This window comes from Polistes dominula, unplaced genomic scaffold (genome assembly GCF_049000335.1).
Source record: "Polistes dominula isolate Pdom_NZ unplaced genomic scaffold, Pdom_raw_medaka contig_24, whole genome shotgun sequence".
NCBI classification, from domain to species: domain Eukaryota; kingdom Metazoa; phylum Arthropoda; class Insecta; order Hymenoptera; family Vespidae; genus Polistes; species Polistes dominula.
The window spans coordinates 8,318,340-8,335,173 of record NW_028301150.1 but is presented as its reverse complement, the minus strand read 5'-3'; the positions used below and the strand labels follow the sequence as shown (position 1 = coordinate 8,335,173).

Genomic DNA, 16,834 nt, shown 5'->3' with positions numbered 1-16,834 from the left:
TTGCATAATCGGCTGTAATTTGCGAATGGAAAACAACCGGCGGGATATCGAAGGAATGTTTGCTTTAAAATCGCGTAAACCGTTTTCTGATTGATCCAACTATTTTCAAATCGACTAATTTCCGCTTTGTAACGATATCCCATCTATTGCAATGTTGTCGTCTTTTTAATTCCCTATATCCATCGGTAGGTACACCGGCTCCTTTCACCTTGAGGAGTAATATCCGTAAATAAAATCATATTTATTAAAGCAGAGCCGTCATTTCGATCGAAAGTTAACTTAATCTAAACTAATCGCTATTCTCGTTTCTAAGATGGACGAGAGCAATACTTTGCTATTAGAAAAATAGATAGTGTATGTATGTTTGACAGATAATATTAAGAGAAATGTACGATATCAACCGATAAGAATCTTGTAAAATATGTTTCGTTAGCACGAATTCCAATCGTTGAATCGCATCGTCGTTCAAAATCGTGTCGAGTAGGCTGTAGCAGAGTATGCTGTTCGGAAGAAGATTGCCTTGAAAGTTTTGCATGCGGGGGTACAGGAACCGGGAACCAGGAACCAGGAACAGAGCGAAAGACCGGCTTGACTGGTTCAGGCTCACTCGTGTGTAGGTGTGTACGTACAGGTACACGTAATACATCAGCGCCGTAAACCGCCTGTGCTTGAATCGCTCACGTAATCTATTGGGAGTGGCTCGGACAACCTATTTGATCTCGCTCGTCTTGTTGCACTCGAAAAGATGATTATCCTTTGGAAAATCGTTATTGAAATCATTTCTATAAATCGTTGTATTATAAGAATGTCATTTCTATGCATTATACGTTAGATCGCATGTTTGTCAAAACAATCCAGTGTAACAGTCTACTTTTCATTTCTTCACTATAATCAACATTGGAAAAAAAACTATTAAATTGACTCGACGAAATCGTTTCATCAGAAGGTAAAAAATGAGATGAGTTTACGTTCCTCGTTAATTCGTTAATGCAACAAGATCGCAATCGTTTCGGAACTCCTCATTATACAAGTCGAGTCCGTGGAACTCTCTTAGGTATGTATATCATAATGCTATATCATTTTCATATGTCAGGTCGCTTTCGCTCCTTTTTTGTATCTTATGTTATACTTCCGATTCATATCGTTACTTGATATTTTTTTCGCTTCATTTTATTCTTTGAAACATTTTTTTGTTAAGATTATTTATTTTAAATGAAAGCAACGCTTAGTAAGATATTATTTAATTGTAAGATACCGTTGTTTCGTCCGCGTCGAATATTTCGGATGAAATAGTTTTGGAATTTCTTATCCATATCCTAATTTTTTTCTTTATCTAATAAAAGTAACAAATGCAAAAAAATTATCGCGTGTCAAGAAGTAATTTCGAGGTTACGTATATACGTAGATCGTGCTATAAATCAGGTCATACATCTTTGCTACTGCATAGTCCACGAGTCCTGAAGTTAGCTCGTGCCGTCGAAAGAGAACGTTTTACCTCTCATATGATTTATCGCCCTATGAAAGTCCCAACACGCTAATTAACTGATGATTCGCGCGTCTTTTTACCTCCCTTCGACGATGCCTGCTACAACACAAAAAATATTTGGTTCGCTACACTTTACCAACGTTACAATCTACGAAAATTGCAGCGAGTCTTTTTTCTTAACTACTCGTCGTTTATAGAAATACGCGTATTATAATGATAGGGTAAAACGAAACGCGTAAAAACTTGAAGATCTTCTTGATCTTCATTTTTGCGGGATTCCATTAAAACCTGTTTCGAATAGCGAACTACGCGTATATATATATATATATATATATATATATATATATTTAGGGTGGGTCAAAAAAATGACTTATTTTTTTTTTCAAGTGCCACGCAAAAATGGGTTCCTAGACACCTTAAAAGAATTCTCACCCAATATGAGCTCTTAATTTTAATAGGAAGATCCTCCGCATCACAGTTTTTTATTTTTTTTTCAGTCCAATAGATTAAAATTCATACCTCATTATTTATTGATTGTACAGAAAAATGTTTTAGACGAATTTTGTAGGAAATTTAATGCTCTACAAAAAAGGTATTTTATACTTTTTCTGTAAACCTCACCATTTGAATTATATTAAAGATTTAAATTTGATGATTTTTAGACAAATCTCATTTTTGCTTATGAATTTTATAACTCGACAATAAATGACTATTAAAAAGTGCACAATACAAATTTTTGTAGGAAATTAACTGCTCTATAAAAATGGTGTCTTATGTTTTAACGATTAAATTAAGCGTTCAAAAGATATTCATCATCAAACTTTCATGTGTAGTGATTTGTATCTTTGAATATCTTTTGAACGCTTAATTTAATCGTTAAAACATAAGACACCATTTTTATAGAGCAGGTAATTTCCTTCAAAAATTTGGATTGCGGATCTTATAATAGTCATTTATTGTCGAGTTATAAAATTCATAAACAAAAATGAAATTTGTCTAAAAATCATCAAATTTAAATCTTCAATATCATTCAAATGGTGAGGTTTACGGAAAAAGTATAAAATACCTTTTTTGTAGAGCATTAAATTTCCTACAAAATTCGTCTAAAACATTTTTCTGTACAATCAATAAATAATGAGGAATGAATTTTAATCTATTGGACTGAAAAAAAATAAAAAACTGCGATGCGGAGGATCTTCCTATTAAAATTAAGAGCTCATAATGGGTGAGAATTCTTTAAGGTGTCTAGGAACTCATTTTTGCGTGGCACTTAAAAAAAAAATAAGTCATTTTTTTGACCCACCCTAATATATATATATATATACGCAAATGTAATACTTACGTACGTGTATGTAGCTAAGTTTTATTATTGCGGAAGATCTACGTTTAGATCGTTAGTTAATGAATTCGCTTACGAAATATTGAGGTTGCTTTCGAATTATTATTAGCTTTTATTGGAAAGAACTTCATGAATAAAACGGAGATAGTAATATCTTTATTGAGAAAAAACGAGGATAGAGACAGGATAGACAGGTGTAAAAGAGGAGTGAAAGAGAGAGATAGTACACTTATGCTTTATCTTATTTGTCAATGAAGTCTTAAACCGCCTTGTTGGTTAATTATGAGTTTAATGATATGCCTAGGTATCGTAGGGGTAACGCGATAATTTTTTTTTCGCGATGATGTCGGTAGAGGGATCACGAGTTGTCAATACGGTCGTATTTTTCACTTGCTTTAGTTATTTTCTTGATTAATTAGTAAAAAATGTTATTACGTATCTTTATTTCATTAGTAAATAAAAACCGATAATGTTACGTACAAGACCGATTAAAGATGATCATTTCCGAACTTGGAAAGATCATCGAACTATGTTGCATATGTATTATATAATTAATTCCATTTAAAGTCCCGTTTCCAAGCATCCCAGGTTGAAGCGTTATTTTGTTTTATCAAAAAGAGAAATTTCTTGTTTGTTGCATCGAGGCGACTAATCGGAGGTATATAAAAATAAAAAAAAGAATATCAGATGTGTTTTATTACGGGAGGCGGAACGTCGAATTTGCCATGTCTACTTTCGATGGGTGATAAGCGACGATGCGACAAGAAGGAGAGAAGCATCTTTCTTTAAGGTGTAATTATCGCCGCGTTATACGCAAATTCTCGGGTAATATCTACGTATCTCTATATAAGTAGATATAATATTGCATGGTATATATAAGGTCTATAGGTATACATAAGCGTATGAACGTTCGCCGACAGAAAAAAACATGTGAATTTTAATCGTCGCTTACGATCACGACAAATTGGTTATCGACGTGCATCATGGCTTTCACAATCTCTTACGATCCATATTATTGAAGTCATCTCCCTTATTATTACAGGGAACGGCTCGTTATACTTTACAACAGTATGTCGTTCGAAGGAGAAAGGACTCTTTCTTGAACCATTTTTATTTTTCTTTTGTTTTCTGTTTTTTCTTTTTTCTCGTTACCCGTGCTTTTATTTTCCGGTAAGGGAAAATAAAGAAAAAAGACATTTATCGGAGCCAAGTGTTGGGTAGTTCGGAGGGCAATTCTTGCGCATAGCAACAAGAGTAGAGGTCGTTGCTGTATTCACTGGTACTGCGACGGAAACTGCGGTGATGGTAAAAAAGAAGGTGGTGGAGGTGTCGGTGGTACGTCGAAGGTATATGCTTACGGTGCAATGGAAGGAGTGCCTGGCCGAGTGCATCCGCACGTCGATATTCGAGCTCTCGACGAAAACTCCCTTTCGTCGCTTACCCCTTGATGCGGCGTTGGCAGCTCAGTGTTCTTAAAGAAGGTGCTTTTCAAGGTTATCCAGATGTCTCTTTACCACCCTTTTCGAAGATACAGCGAGTGTCGTCCTCGCAAAGCGAGGAGCGGCGGGTATGTAGGGTAAGAGGAGAGTACTCCTGGGGCTTGTTGCTATACCAACCGAGTCTGGGTTCTCTCTAATGTCTTTCCACCCTCTTTTTCTCCTCTTGTCGTTCCTCCCACCTCACACTCCACGGTCTCTTTCGATCGAAAGAGCGAGAGGCAAGTGCGCCAGCCCGGTTAGAGATCTTCGAAAGGAAGAAAACGCGATTTCACGAACGCCATTCGTTCGGTACCGAAAGCGAGGGACGAAGTAGGCTGGTGCTTCAGAGCTCGTCTGGGCGAGATAGACGGAGAGAAAGAGAGGGAAAAGGGGTGGGTTCTAGCTAGCGAACAAGATTCGATGCGGTAGGTCGGCCGTTGCCATGCCGACGAATTATCATTTTCGTTAGCGTGCACCCGAAAAATGGTGAAAGGGAGAGAGCGAGAGGGAGAAGGAGAAAGAGAAAGAGAAAGAAAGGGGAAAGGAGAGTGGGGAGTCAGTCTATAACACAAAGCGGTTGGCAGCACCCTCGACATCGTCGACTCGACGTCGACGTTGGCTCTCACCCCGCCTCTTCTGTACTCTAGTATGGATTTTTCTCGGGGCCGCGGCGCCCACTCGAGAACGACGCGACGCCCAAATTTTTTTTCCTTTCCACGAGAGGAGATTTCTCGAGTGCACCCGGCGACGACCTTTTGTCGCCGCTTTTTCGCCTCTCTTTTGTCGCGTCGTGGCTTACTGCGGCTCCTCGCCGTTCTTCTTCTTTCTCCTCTTTCTTTTCGTTGTCGTCGTTCGTCGTCGTTGGCGTCGCGACGCCTGGACTCGCGTCTCCTCGAGAATCGACGATTCTTATCGCTTGGATGGCTTTACGCCGACTACCGCGACGAATGCCGAGGCGTTCGTAAAAGCAACCCCCGACGAGTGCTGTTGAATCGTTCCTGAAACACGCTGATCTTCGAATGGCACCACCATTCTTTCTTTTGCGAGTACCACGGATGCTCTTTGAAATCTCGAATTTCATTCTCCTCTTATTCAATGAATCGAACTACTACCAACTACTTTACCCATGTCTTTTTATTTTCGTTCACCCGTTAAATCGAGGAATAATTCGAGCTACCGTGTCTAATAATAATTATGATGATGATGATGATTATGATGATGATGATGATGATGATGATGATGATGATTATGATGATGATGATGATTATGATGATGATGATAATGATGATGATGATAATGATGATAATGATAATGATGATGATGATTATGATGATGATGATAATGATAATGATGATGATGATTATGATGATGATGATTATAATGATAAGTTTGCACCGTGGTTCAATTATCAATGATATGTTAGAAAAATTAATTACATTCTTTTTTTTTTCTCTTTTTCTCGGAGCCATGAGTCAAGATTCGAAAATACGATCGTTGAAATTTACGGCCCATCGAACTGAAATATTTCGAGTGCATTTGGTTCCCCTCCTTAGAAGGAACTGCACCAGAGTGAAAAGTCTGCCAGAAAGTGAGAGAGACAATGGTTTTAATATCTCTTTTTATTTTTTTATTAGAACAGAGAAATCTCTGAGGCATCAACGAATTTCTGTTACGCATCGGTTAAGTCATCCTGGTTCGACTAATTAATAAACGTTCTAACGAGTGCTCATGTCTGGAATGATGGCGCAACGAAAGGGATAGGTGAACGTTTTCGAGTTAATTTCTATAGGGATTTGGATGGATCAATATAACCTTTCCGTGGTCCTCTGTGCATATTGATTCGAGAGAGTAAATTTGCCCTTTTTAACCTGCTCTTTATCTTCTCTCTTTTCTGCTTTTTATATTTTCCATAGATATTTCCAGCAACGTTCGAAATACTTATCGAGTACAAATAAAGAAAAACGATTTTTTCTCTCATAAAAGTATGTAAGTTCTAAGGTAGTTTAGGGGGAAAAAAGATAAAAGACAAAAATGTCCAATATGAATGAAAATTTGAAGGAAGATTTATAAAATCCGTTCTTTCTATTTCGATCGATTCTATTCACGATCAAAGGCCAGAGAACCGCTACTATTCACGGTCTACAGCTATAATTGGAAATCACTCGAAGTCTCTCAAACGCGAAAAATTCTGTATAACGAGCGTGTATGTGTCCGCTCATAGCGGCATACTAGTGTAATAAAGAGAAAAGAGAAAAGTGGATAGAGGGAAAAGGAAATGATGAGAAGGAAGAGGAGGAGGAGGAGGAGGAGGAGGGGCAGCAGGAGTGAGGGGTCGAGCGCGGAGGAGCGAGCATTTCTTCGTGTGGTGCACGTTGAAAGAGACGAGTGGCACTCGTAGGGTCGAGGGTCCTTCGAACGGCGAGCCATGCCCCATGGGGTTGCTATCGACAATTTCCATCCATGGCCAAGCTTTCTCGCCTCCGCCCTCTCTCCTCGAGCGTAATCCTCGACGCGAGTTTGCGAAAAGCGAGCGAGAAAGAGGACGGAGGAGAAGGAAGAAGAAGAGAACAGGGAGGAAAAAGGGAATAAAAGAGAAGGGTAGTGAAGGGGAGAGGCGGCCATGTTGGCGAGGGTGTGACCAGGGGGTGTTGCCACGAGCTCGGTATCCATGACGACCTCCTTCCACCCTCGACAGAGGCCGGAAGCGAGAATCCGCGAGGCGGTGCGCTCGAACCGCCAACCGGAAGTAGCCGCTAACCGGAAGCCCTAACGAGTAGAAATGCCAGAAGGGAAAGGAGGCCCTCTCTTATTTGAGGAGAGGGGAGAGGAGCACTCGACCGGCAGAAAATGAGGAAGAAAGAGTCGATTCCCCGTTGATATACTTACACTGAAGCCACCCTACCGTGACGTTGGATGATCGATGACAATGTTGCCTTCATACACGCTCAAGTAGGCGAGTACGTGTCCGAGCGAGACTATGTGTGCTCTCGGATCTTCTTTGCTCTCTACGAAGAAGCTTTCGTTCGATACAGTCGTTTAGTAGGTTTAAACGATAATGCTTTCGTGTAAGTGCATTAGCGTGCATCTGATCGTTTCTTGCAGCGTGAGCTCACTTACGGTTTGCTTTTACTTGTCCTTCTCTATCTTCTTTCCTTCCTCGAACTCGTCGCTGCTGTTGTTGCTGTTACTATTGGCACTGCTGATAGTGCAGTTACTGCTTCTCTCTCTTCTCTTTCTTCTTCTTTCTTCTTTCTTCTTCCTTTAGTATTCGCAAAGACACGTTTTTGCTTCTGAAGGGAAGTAGACGATACGCTATCTTCTTCTTGCTTAAATGGGCTACATAGTCGTTAACGCGTTTCTTTCTTATACCAGTTGGCGCGTTAAGGTTACCTACTCTTTTTTTTTTCCTTTTATTTTTATAAATCACAGCTGATCTTATAATCTTTTCTTTTTTTCTTATATCGGCGAATGAGGTAAAATATTCTATCATTGAAAAAAATTAAAGATTAATAACTACTGATTCTAATCGGACCGGTTACGAGTGATCCCCACTTGCGAGCAATTAAATAACGATCGGTTCGATTGATCGATCATGCATGACTATTGCTCGCTACCACCTACAACGATTTGATTCTATACTCCTTCCATCTATACTTAAGCATAAACGCTTGTTATGAAATTGTGAATTACTGCAATTCCTATGGATTACTCGTACGAAGGACCTTCTAACGATGACTTATAGCTCGCTTAAGTATCGGTGCCAAATACGATGAAAAGGGAACGTTTTATCGTATGTTTTTACTACCCTTTTATGTATGATTTTCAGTTGCGGTCTGTGCGCTATGATGGTGGTCGAGAGACACGATTATTCTTACCTTCAACTAGTAATTGCGCTTTTTCGAGAATCGCGTAAATAAATATTTATACTTGCGCGTAAGTAATGCCCGTGAAAGAGAACAGCGGAACGGATTAACGGTACAGACACGTCAGCTTTTGCGTGCACGCAATTTTTTGTACAAGCGAGAAGAGCATGGCGAAGGAACGATGTGCAGGAAAAATTATTTTATCTTGTAAGGCTCGGTCGATGAATGAACATTGCTTGGATTAACGAGAGAGAGCCGTGTCTATCAAGAAAATAATTATTACGATCTTTTTCTTTCTCTTTCTTTTTCTTTCTTCATGGAAAGGTAGTGCGTGTAAACGTTCTCTGGATCTACCTATCTACTATCTACGTACCTGGCAAATCAATGTATTGCAGTTAAGGATTGAGAAGTCATTAAAAAAAAATAAAGAATATTTAAATGACGTTATATTACACTGCTCGCGTTATTATTTTGAAAAAGTCAAATTGCTTTTTATTGTTTGTCACGTTTTCTTTTACCTCTCCGTGTTCTTGTCTCGAGATCTCACCGAACGACATGCTAGGTGATTTTGTTATTTATGTACATGATAGAAGATCTTTCGTACGAGAGAAAGATATATATATTAAGCGTAAAAGTAAGAAGATCGACGTTGTAGATCGTATCTATATAAAATAGAATCAACAAGGTGCGAGTTGAATTTTCCAATTCAATGCATCGCTAGTTAGAAACAAATTTAATCGAAATTACGAAACGGCTAATGTGCTTCGAAATTTCATTAAAACTCTCTTTGAAAGTTTTCATTTAACAAGCATCACGATTTGCGGTAAGGAAAATAACGGATACGATGGCGTTAATATTTATTTGAAGAATATCCCTTATCCTCCCCTACCCTCGCCATTTCAGCCCGCCTTTCGTACGACTTTCTACGAAACATAGAACCAGCCCTTCCCGTTAAATCTGACTGTCGGACCGGCACCGTAACAGAACTTTTCGAGGTGGTACTCTATCGATTGGCCACGCCCAGTCGGCCATTTTCGTTGCAATTAACGAATTCGTAATTAATTAATGCACCCTTTGCCCGTTCCCCTTTCACCTACGCGCTTTCTTCTTTCATGCGTAGAGAGGCAGACCCTTTTTTAGCTTTTGGATTCCTCCTTCCCTCTATCTCTTTTTTTCTCTCTTTATCTCTCTCTCTCCTCTCTCTCTCTCTCCCTTTCGTTCTTTTTCTTTGTACGTACGTACGTACGCGCATTTAATATTTTTGTACACATCTATACGAACGTAAAGCAGACTTTAGCGCGAGCGCGCGTTTCGAGTACCGAGAGAAAAATAGAGTGAGAGAGGAAAGAAGAGAAAAGAGAGAGAGAGAGAGAGAAAGAAGGATAGAGAGAACGACTCATCGCTCGAAATCGACGTGCAGCCTGGCGTAAATTAAATTTTAATTAACGTCGAGGGAGCTCAAGTAATCGAGCCGACGAGATCCAAATGGAACTTCGTGAGATTCTATCTACTTCTATTCGCTTGTAAATAACGTCGTATAACTTTACGAAATCGCGGTAAGATAGGCTCGTTATTATCCTTGTAATATTCGATAGAAAAAAAAAGATAAAAAGTTGCAGAGGCATCTAGAAAGTTGTTATTAGGAGGATCAAAAGGTTGAGTAGAACGACAAAGTTATTTCCGATGATGAGAATAACGTTAACGGAAACATGTATCCTCTTGTAAATTGTTGCATGTGTGAAATATTTCTCGGATAACTCTTCTTTTTATTGAGATAAAGAGAATCAGGAAATGATTAGCTTGAGACTAAGATCGGATATCATAATAAGGGATTGGATTTGTTTGAACTCGATCACTACAAAAAATTTTGTTTCTTATTTTTATCGCTCGTCTTATTTTAAAAAAGAAATAGAAACTTAACATATATTGTATTTTGTGTTTCAGGTAAGTCAAGTGTATTGGTTGCAGTTTTGGATGTAACTCAAAAAATAAGATTTGGATAATTAAAGACAACAGCGACGATGAACAACTTCCTTTCACGTCTTTATTTCCGGTTTGAATTTAGATAATAATTAATTAACGAGTTAAAATATTGTGGTAACGATCATAGGGATGTAGATAAGTAAACCTATTTCGAGGAGCAAAGTTTGTTAAAAAAGAAAAGATAAAAAAAGAAGTAAATAAAATTCATCGTCAGAGATCACGGGGGTCGGATCGGGATAATTGTTGTCGCAAAGATCCGAATCTCTCGGTATCTTTTATTCGACGAATCACGATAGTCCCCTCTTTTGAGAACTCGTACAACGCAATTATCTTTAACACACGACTTCCGGACTGATCGTCCTTAATTTTCTGCGTGAACTTACGAGTCCAATTAGAGATAGATTAAAAAATCGGTTAACATTATTATTCTCAGTGCTTCTATTTCTTCTTGTTTCGAATTTGTTCAGAACGACGAGAAGAACGACGAGAAGAACGACGAAAAGAACGACGAGAAGAACGACGAGGAGAACGATGAGAATTAACTTTATAAAAGACTATAGAGACTATTTTAAGTATAGCTAACGGAGAAAGTAATTAGGCGCTATATGATCTTCTCTCATCGATCGTCCTTTCGTATTCAGAGGACCGGTTTGTACTGTTGCATCGTTCATTTCAATTGATTTTCGTTCGCAGATACATCATTCTACCTTCGCGACAGGAAATAGCGTTCTTATAACAAATGAGAGCCAGCGGAGTCGCCAGTAGATATAAATCATTTTTCTTCGTTTGTTAAATTAAAATGTAAATCGATACCCATTGCAGTTTCTTGAGTACGTGCGTTCGTATCGGTGTCAAACAATACACCTCTCGTCTTTCTCACTGCATATTAACTAATGGACGTTGAACGTAAAAATGAATTGAAGAAATATTTTCTTTCGATCGATTTTGATCACTCGATTTTGACCTTCTTTTTGTCCAACATTAATCACATCTTTGAGTTATTACAGCCAAATCTTTTCAATCACTCTTGCATTAATTTAACGTCGCACGAGAACAAATCGTTGAGACTGTTTATTCCTCGATGATCGAATAGCGATCACTTTGAAGGACAATTTCTGACAAATGAGAATGCGACTAGTTAGCAATTATCCTTCTACAATCGGTAATGAAACGTCGCTCGTTATTTAATGTTAAGATTGCCGGGATAAGCAATTAAAAAAATTAGAGACATTTTTTGTTTTAATTTCTTGATCTATCTATGACACACTGTTTATATAAACAAGTTGATAGGCAGTATATTAGATCGTAAGTAATATTCATATTTCGTCGTAGGAGTTTTGCTTTTATCGAAGTAGTAATGGGTTGTTTTGTTCACGATAAATCATTTGCATCCTCATTCGATTTGCAATCAATTAGCATTTTATCTCATATAATTTCAAATATCTTCTCATTCAAGTATTCCTTTTTTTATAGTGTGTGCATTTTTTTTCTTTTCAGCGGTATTGATATGTCTATTTGTGCTGTCAGAGCAAAGAAGACAAAGGGTTTAATGTTGCATGCATTTTTACTTTTTATTTCATTCTTTGCTCTTCTTTGTTAATAATAATAATAATAATAATAATAATAATAATAATAATAATAATAATAATAATAATAATAATAATAATAATAACCATAAGATAGACCTTGACCCTAATGGTTATAACTTTCTTACTTGTCATTAGAAATACATACCTCTTCCAAACCTTTTTAATTTTTTATCATATTATTTTGTTTAAATCCTTCATTTTTGATTGTGTCAAGCAGAAAGCTTGCACACAAGAAGAACGTGCAATTCAGTAATGGATAAAGTTTCTACAGCAAACCTCTAATTAAGGTGGACACCTATAAACGCATATTTGTCGATGTCACGAAGAGTATGTTTCACGAGTCTTCACGGAATTTTGTATTTTGTTTTTTGACAATCGGCTAATGAAACATTCGATTTTATTCTCGCGTTACGACGATAAAGAAGAATCGTTGTATTATTCACCTACGATCTTTAAGATTTTATCTTCTCAATGAGTAATTAATCTTTCGATTGGATACGAAGTTTACTTCATTAATTTATATCTCATAAAATGGTATAGTATAATCGTCATTGGGGATTTGCAAAGTGTGTCTTACTATTAAAATAGAAGATATTTTTTTCTCTTTTAAAAATGATATTTTTATTCGTCTTACACATAGTCTCTTCTCTTTCGTTCAAACGATTGGCTTAACGATGCTATAAACTATCCAGGAAGCGAAGGAAAACGGAAGAAGGCATGTAAACGTCGAATTTACGGCTATTATATTCTTGTTAATGCACACTAACATAAGGAAGACATTCCCACGCTACGGTGCCCCATAGCCCAGCACTCTTGTCATTAGATTTATAGAGTGTAATTAAATCGCAGCTGCGTTTCATGAAGGAAACTTTGTAAAAAGAGTATTGCGATAAAACGCTCCCGTTTGCTTGACCTTAAGACCGTTGATTTTTCGAATGTGAAAAATTTGCAATTAGGATAAAAAACGAGTAATGTAAGTCTACGCGCGACTTCTTATACTTCTTATTTTAATCACCAACGTTGAGTTGGTTAGCAATAAATAACACGAGTGTTACGTGAAGGATTTTCTCACGTTTTGAAATTTCAGACGGTCATTAATTCAGTCAAGGCGATTATCGGATATGAGATAGAAAAATAACAGAAATGAGTGGGAGTGTAGAGTGTTAAATTACAATGCTTATCGAGATATAAAGTTCGATGAGGAGCGTGAGAGGTATCGTACACACGTTACGTTGCTCGCGTAAACGCGAGTCTCGAGGTATTTTATTTACGAGAGTCCGTTGATTGGTAAGAAAAAAAAATCAATCATGCATAAGTAAACTTGAGAGTAAACTGTAAATGGTGTTGTTGTTTACCTCGCGAACGGAGATGTCCGATAGGCGTTACGTAACGCCAACTTGCTAACGAAATAATTTTTTACTTGGAATGTCGAAACGAAATAAGTATTAAAAATACTCGAATCATGTAACCGAATTTAATCAGGAATAATTTAATAATTTTTTTATGTAATTGTCTTTTATATTTTAATTTCTTTTGTATTTTTTATAAAAGAAAGTTAAATAAAACTGTGAAAGTCGATGTTGTTGCATTGTCGAGTTTATCCAAATTTAAAATGTTGGTATTTTGTTAGATGAAATCTTGATGGTTACCACGAGGTAAGGTCAGAGGGTTGCGTATGGCTAATTTGTTACAAGATCCCGATATAGCATTAGTTTGTGATATTATTAATTAGTCGGTGTGACGTCTTCATTCGGTTATTCCTTCAATTACGTTTTCCGATCGGCGGATTCATGACGAATTATCGTCGTAAATCATGCCATTCGATCTTACGTCACGAAACGATCGCCCATAGAAATAATTAGCAGTAAATTGTTTAGGAAAGCGTCGAAAGACGGGCAAATGTTTTACTTTCTATGCATCTTTACTGCGATTGCTTGAAGAAGAAGAAGAAGAAGAAGAAGAAGAAGAAGAAGAAGAAGAAGAAGGAAAGAAAGGAAGAAAGAAGGAAAGAAAGGAAGAAAGAAGGAAAGAAAGGAAGAAAGAAGGAAAGAAAGGAAGAAAGAAGGAAAGAAAGAAAGAAAGGAAGAAAGAGAGAAAGGAAGAAAGCTTATTAATTTCTAGCAAGAAAAAGTCGCGGAGGAGATGTCACTGGTTAAATCTGCCTAGAGGAAATAACGTTGTACGTTACTTGATAAAACATGATCTGCGATTTCGTCGCTCGTTATATACCTAGCTACGAACTTGGTATTTCCTACTACCTGTTCATAGAAGAAGAATAACTAATATCTCCTCTTCGATTACGACGTGGAAGGTACACATCGTTTAAGTTGCGACCGCGCGGATCAGCCGTCAAATAAAATAGTCAATTTATAATGCGAGATCTCGTATAGGTACGCGGTTTAAAGGAAAACTTTATATTCTTGTTTATTCGAAGTAGGTAAGATCGACGGCAGCTTCTCGTATATAAGTCGATGCACTTCGCGATAACTAAATATGTTCGAGAACGTAGATGAGAAAAAGGAAGATGACGATTGGGTAAAGTGCAGGAGAGATTAATTAACGTGGATCCTTTTAATCGGTATTTCACTCGCGCTATTACATCGAACGTTTCTATTCCGTTAAGTTGAAAATCTCGGGAATAATCCAGCTTCAGTTCCCATGAAAATAACTTTCGAAGAGTTAATTAAAATGGTATGCCGGTTTGTATTTACGCGCGGTACATCTGCGACTTGATATACGACATATCACTCGCTTCTTCACTGTTATTCTCGATACTCTCTAAATGATATCCGATTAACATTCAACCCAAGTAGTTAAGTATATACTGTTTAAAGCGTAAAAATCTTTCGAGAAACATACGTGAGATTTCACTTTGCGCTTAAGCGAGAGAAATCGTAGAACGCACCGTTAGAGAGCAAATCGCAAGTTTGCCTTCGTATTAGTGAGTGCAGAAGCAGCCTGTAACTAGCTCGTGCAACGGAATGGCGCCCGAACGCCGCAACGTCGGATTCTACCTCAAGAATTATCGTAAAACGCGAAAAGACTACGACCGTTTACGATATTATTCCGCATTGACAGAGAAAAGTACTATTGGCTGCAAACTCAACCCGTTCTTCGCGGCATCTTTACGATCGTCGCCTTTATATCTCAGTTATATGCGGAAATCATTTTATGTGTTCTCATAGTGAACTATTCCACGGAACTATCTGCCTGTTTGCATTATCGACGATAATGTTACTTTTTTCTTTTTTTTTTCTCTTTTTACAAAACCATATCGATTTATGAGAATTATTTGAAATTCGTAATAGGTATACTATATATATATATATAAATGTAAGTACTTTTTAAAATCTACGATCCGAGATCACAATTTTTTGCATAAAAGTGAAAGAATAGAGAGAGAGAGTGAGAGAGAGAGAGAGAGAGAGAGTTTCTTCGATGCATGGATCGTCTCTTCAGCAACGTACGACTGCAATTTTAGTTCGTAGGCAACTGTTTTGGCCGCCAGTGACCGAGTCAGGAATTTTCTGGTTGCAGCGTAATCGCCGCTCGTAAATGTCCGCGCTGATTTAACTGCTTTCGCCACGACGATCGTCCATTTTCTCCCTAATTGCGCACTAGGCGCGTCGATCTTTTCCTCTCTTTTTTTACACTTCTTCCTCCTTCTCCTCCACCCCTTTTTCCTTCTCTTTCATCTCTTTCTTGCTTATATGAGTAAACACATACCACACGTGCGACATGACGTACAATCCCAGAAGTCGCGCGACATCGGCTGTGTTTTCCAAACTTTTCCTGCCAAAGCTTCTAGATCGATTAACGATTGAAAGTTACGATCTCTCGATATCTCTTTGCACGTTTCAACTCCGAACGACTTCGTATTTTCAGATTTATCTCATCTTCCTTTTCCTTCAAGGTATGTTTAAAGATGGAAGCGATTTTTTTACTTTTAAACCTCTCAATGTCTTCCTAAATTCTTTTTCTTATTTCTTAAGAATTACCTTCTATATCTTATTAATTGCGATTTCGATTACCCTTGTGCAAAGAAAAACGAGTTGTAAGCTGTTTATACGACTCCTTAATAACGGTCTATTTGATCGGTAACGATTTCATCATAAATCACGCTTATACCTATAGACTATGCTCATAAATTCGTTTTGCTATACTTTCGTAAGATCGTTATAGGGAATGCGTTTAGAAATATTAAACAAAATTTTTCGTACCTACGATTCAATCTCGTTGTTTCATCGATCGCGCTCCATTTTGTAAACTATTTTGCTTCTTCTCTCTTTGTTATACAGTAAGTATATACGAATTATGATGGAAGGTTATCCGCGTCGATTCACTTTCAAAAGGAATTAGAAACTGGGTTTCGATTTGGTACAAACGAGAATAGAAATGCCATAGAATGTCCCGTCAAATAGATTTTGAATAAAATTTAATTGGAGGAACTAAAATCGACATTGACTTTTTTTCATCGCTATTATCATAATTAATCTCGAGATCGGGTCTAAATTTTAAGCATGCCCGATGTCCGTCGATTCTATAATATCCCTTATATAAAACGTTCGCCCTGTCTCCCTCCCACCCCTCCATTCCTTCCTATCACCCTCTTTTCCCCTTACTTTGGATTCATGTCCGTAACGAGGTACTATTGTTTGCCGATCATTGTCCTTGCTTTGAACGCTGTCGCAATTGGTCTACCGTAGAAAAAATTCAAAGTGCTTCCCTTTCTCTTGTCCTCTTCGCATCGTGATCGTTCCGTGAGATTTACCCGACTCTCTAGTGCGATCGAAAGACACGTTTATATATATATATGTATAATACGTTGTGCCGTACCGTGCTGGTGAAACCTATTGCATCCTGCTTCTACAAAAATTATTATTATATATATTTTTTACTTTTCTTTACGTAGATAGAGGACATATATATACAATATATATATATATATATATATATATATATATATATATATATATATAAATGAAATTAGTAAAAAAATGATTGCGCGACGTTATTCATTCCATACGTTTCTTTAATCAAATATCATTATTTTCTTTTTATTTCTTTTTTTACTTTCTTTTATATATATGTATTTT

At 37.4% G+C, this 16,834-nt stretch overlaps 1 protein-coding gene across 6 annotated transcripts in view; it reads left to right on the top strand.

Moving 5' to 3' along the window:
• The window catches only part of LOC107072771 (misexpression suppressor of ras 6), a 217,544-nt gene that overhangs the window by 53,277 nt on the left and 147,433 nt on the right, over nucleotides 1–16,834 (top strand). The window contains exon 4 of one of the 6 annotated variants that reach the window (XM_089177502.1): nucleotides 10,617–16,596. The exons of 4 other annotated variants lie outside the window; for them this stretch is intronic. In XM_089177502.1, coding sequence (XP_089033628.1) covers nucleotides 10,617–10,731 — 115 coding nt within the window. In that variant the 3' untranslated portion in view covers nucleotides 10,732–16,596. Of the gene's footprint in view, nucleotides 1–10,110; nucleotides 10,588–10,616; nucleotides 16,597–16,834 lie in introns of those variants that run through there. One more of the 6 variants, XM_015332964.2, reaches the window with a different exon arrangement.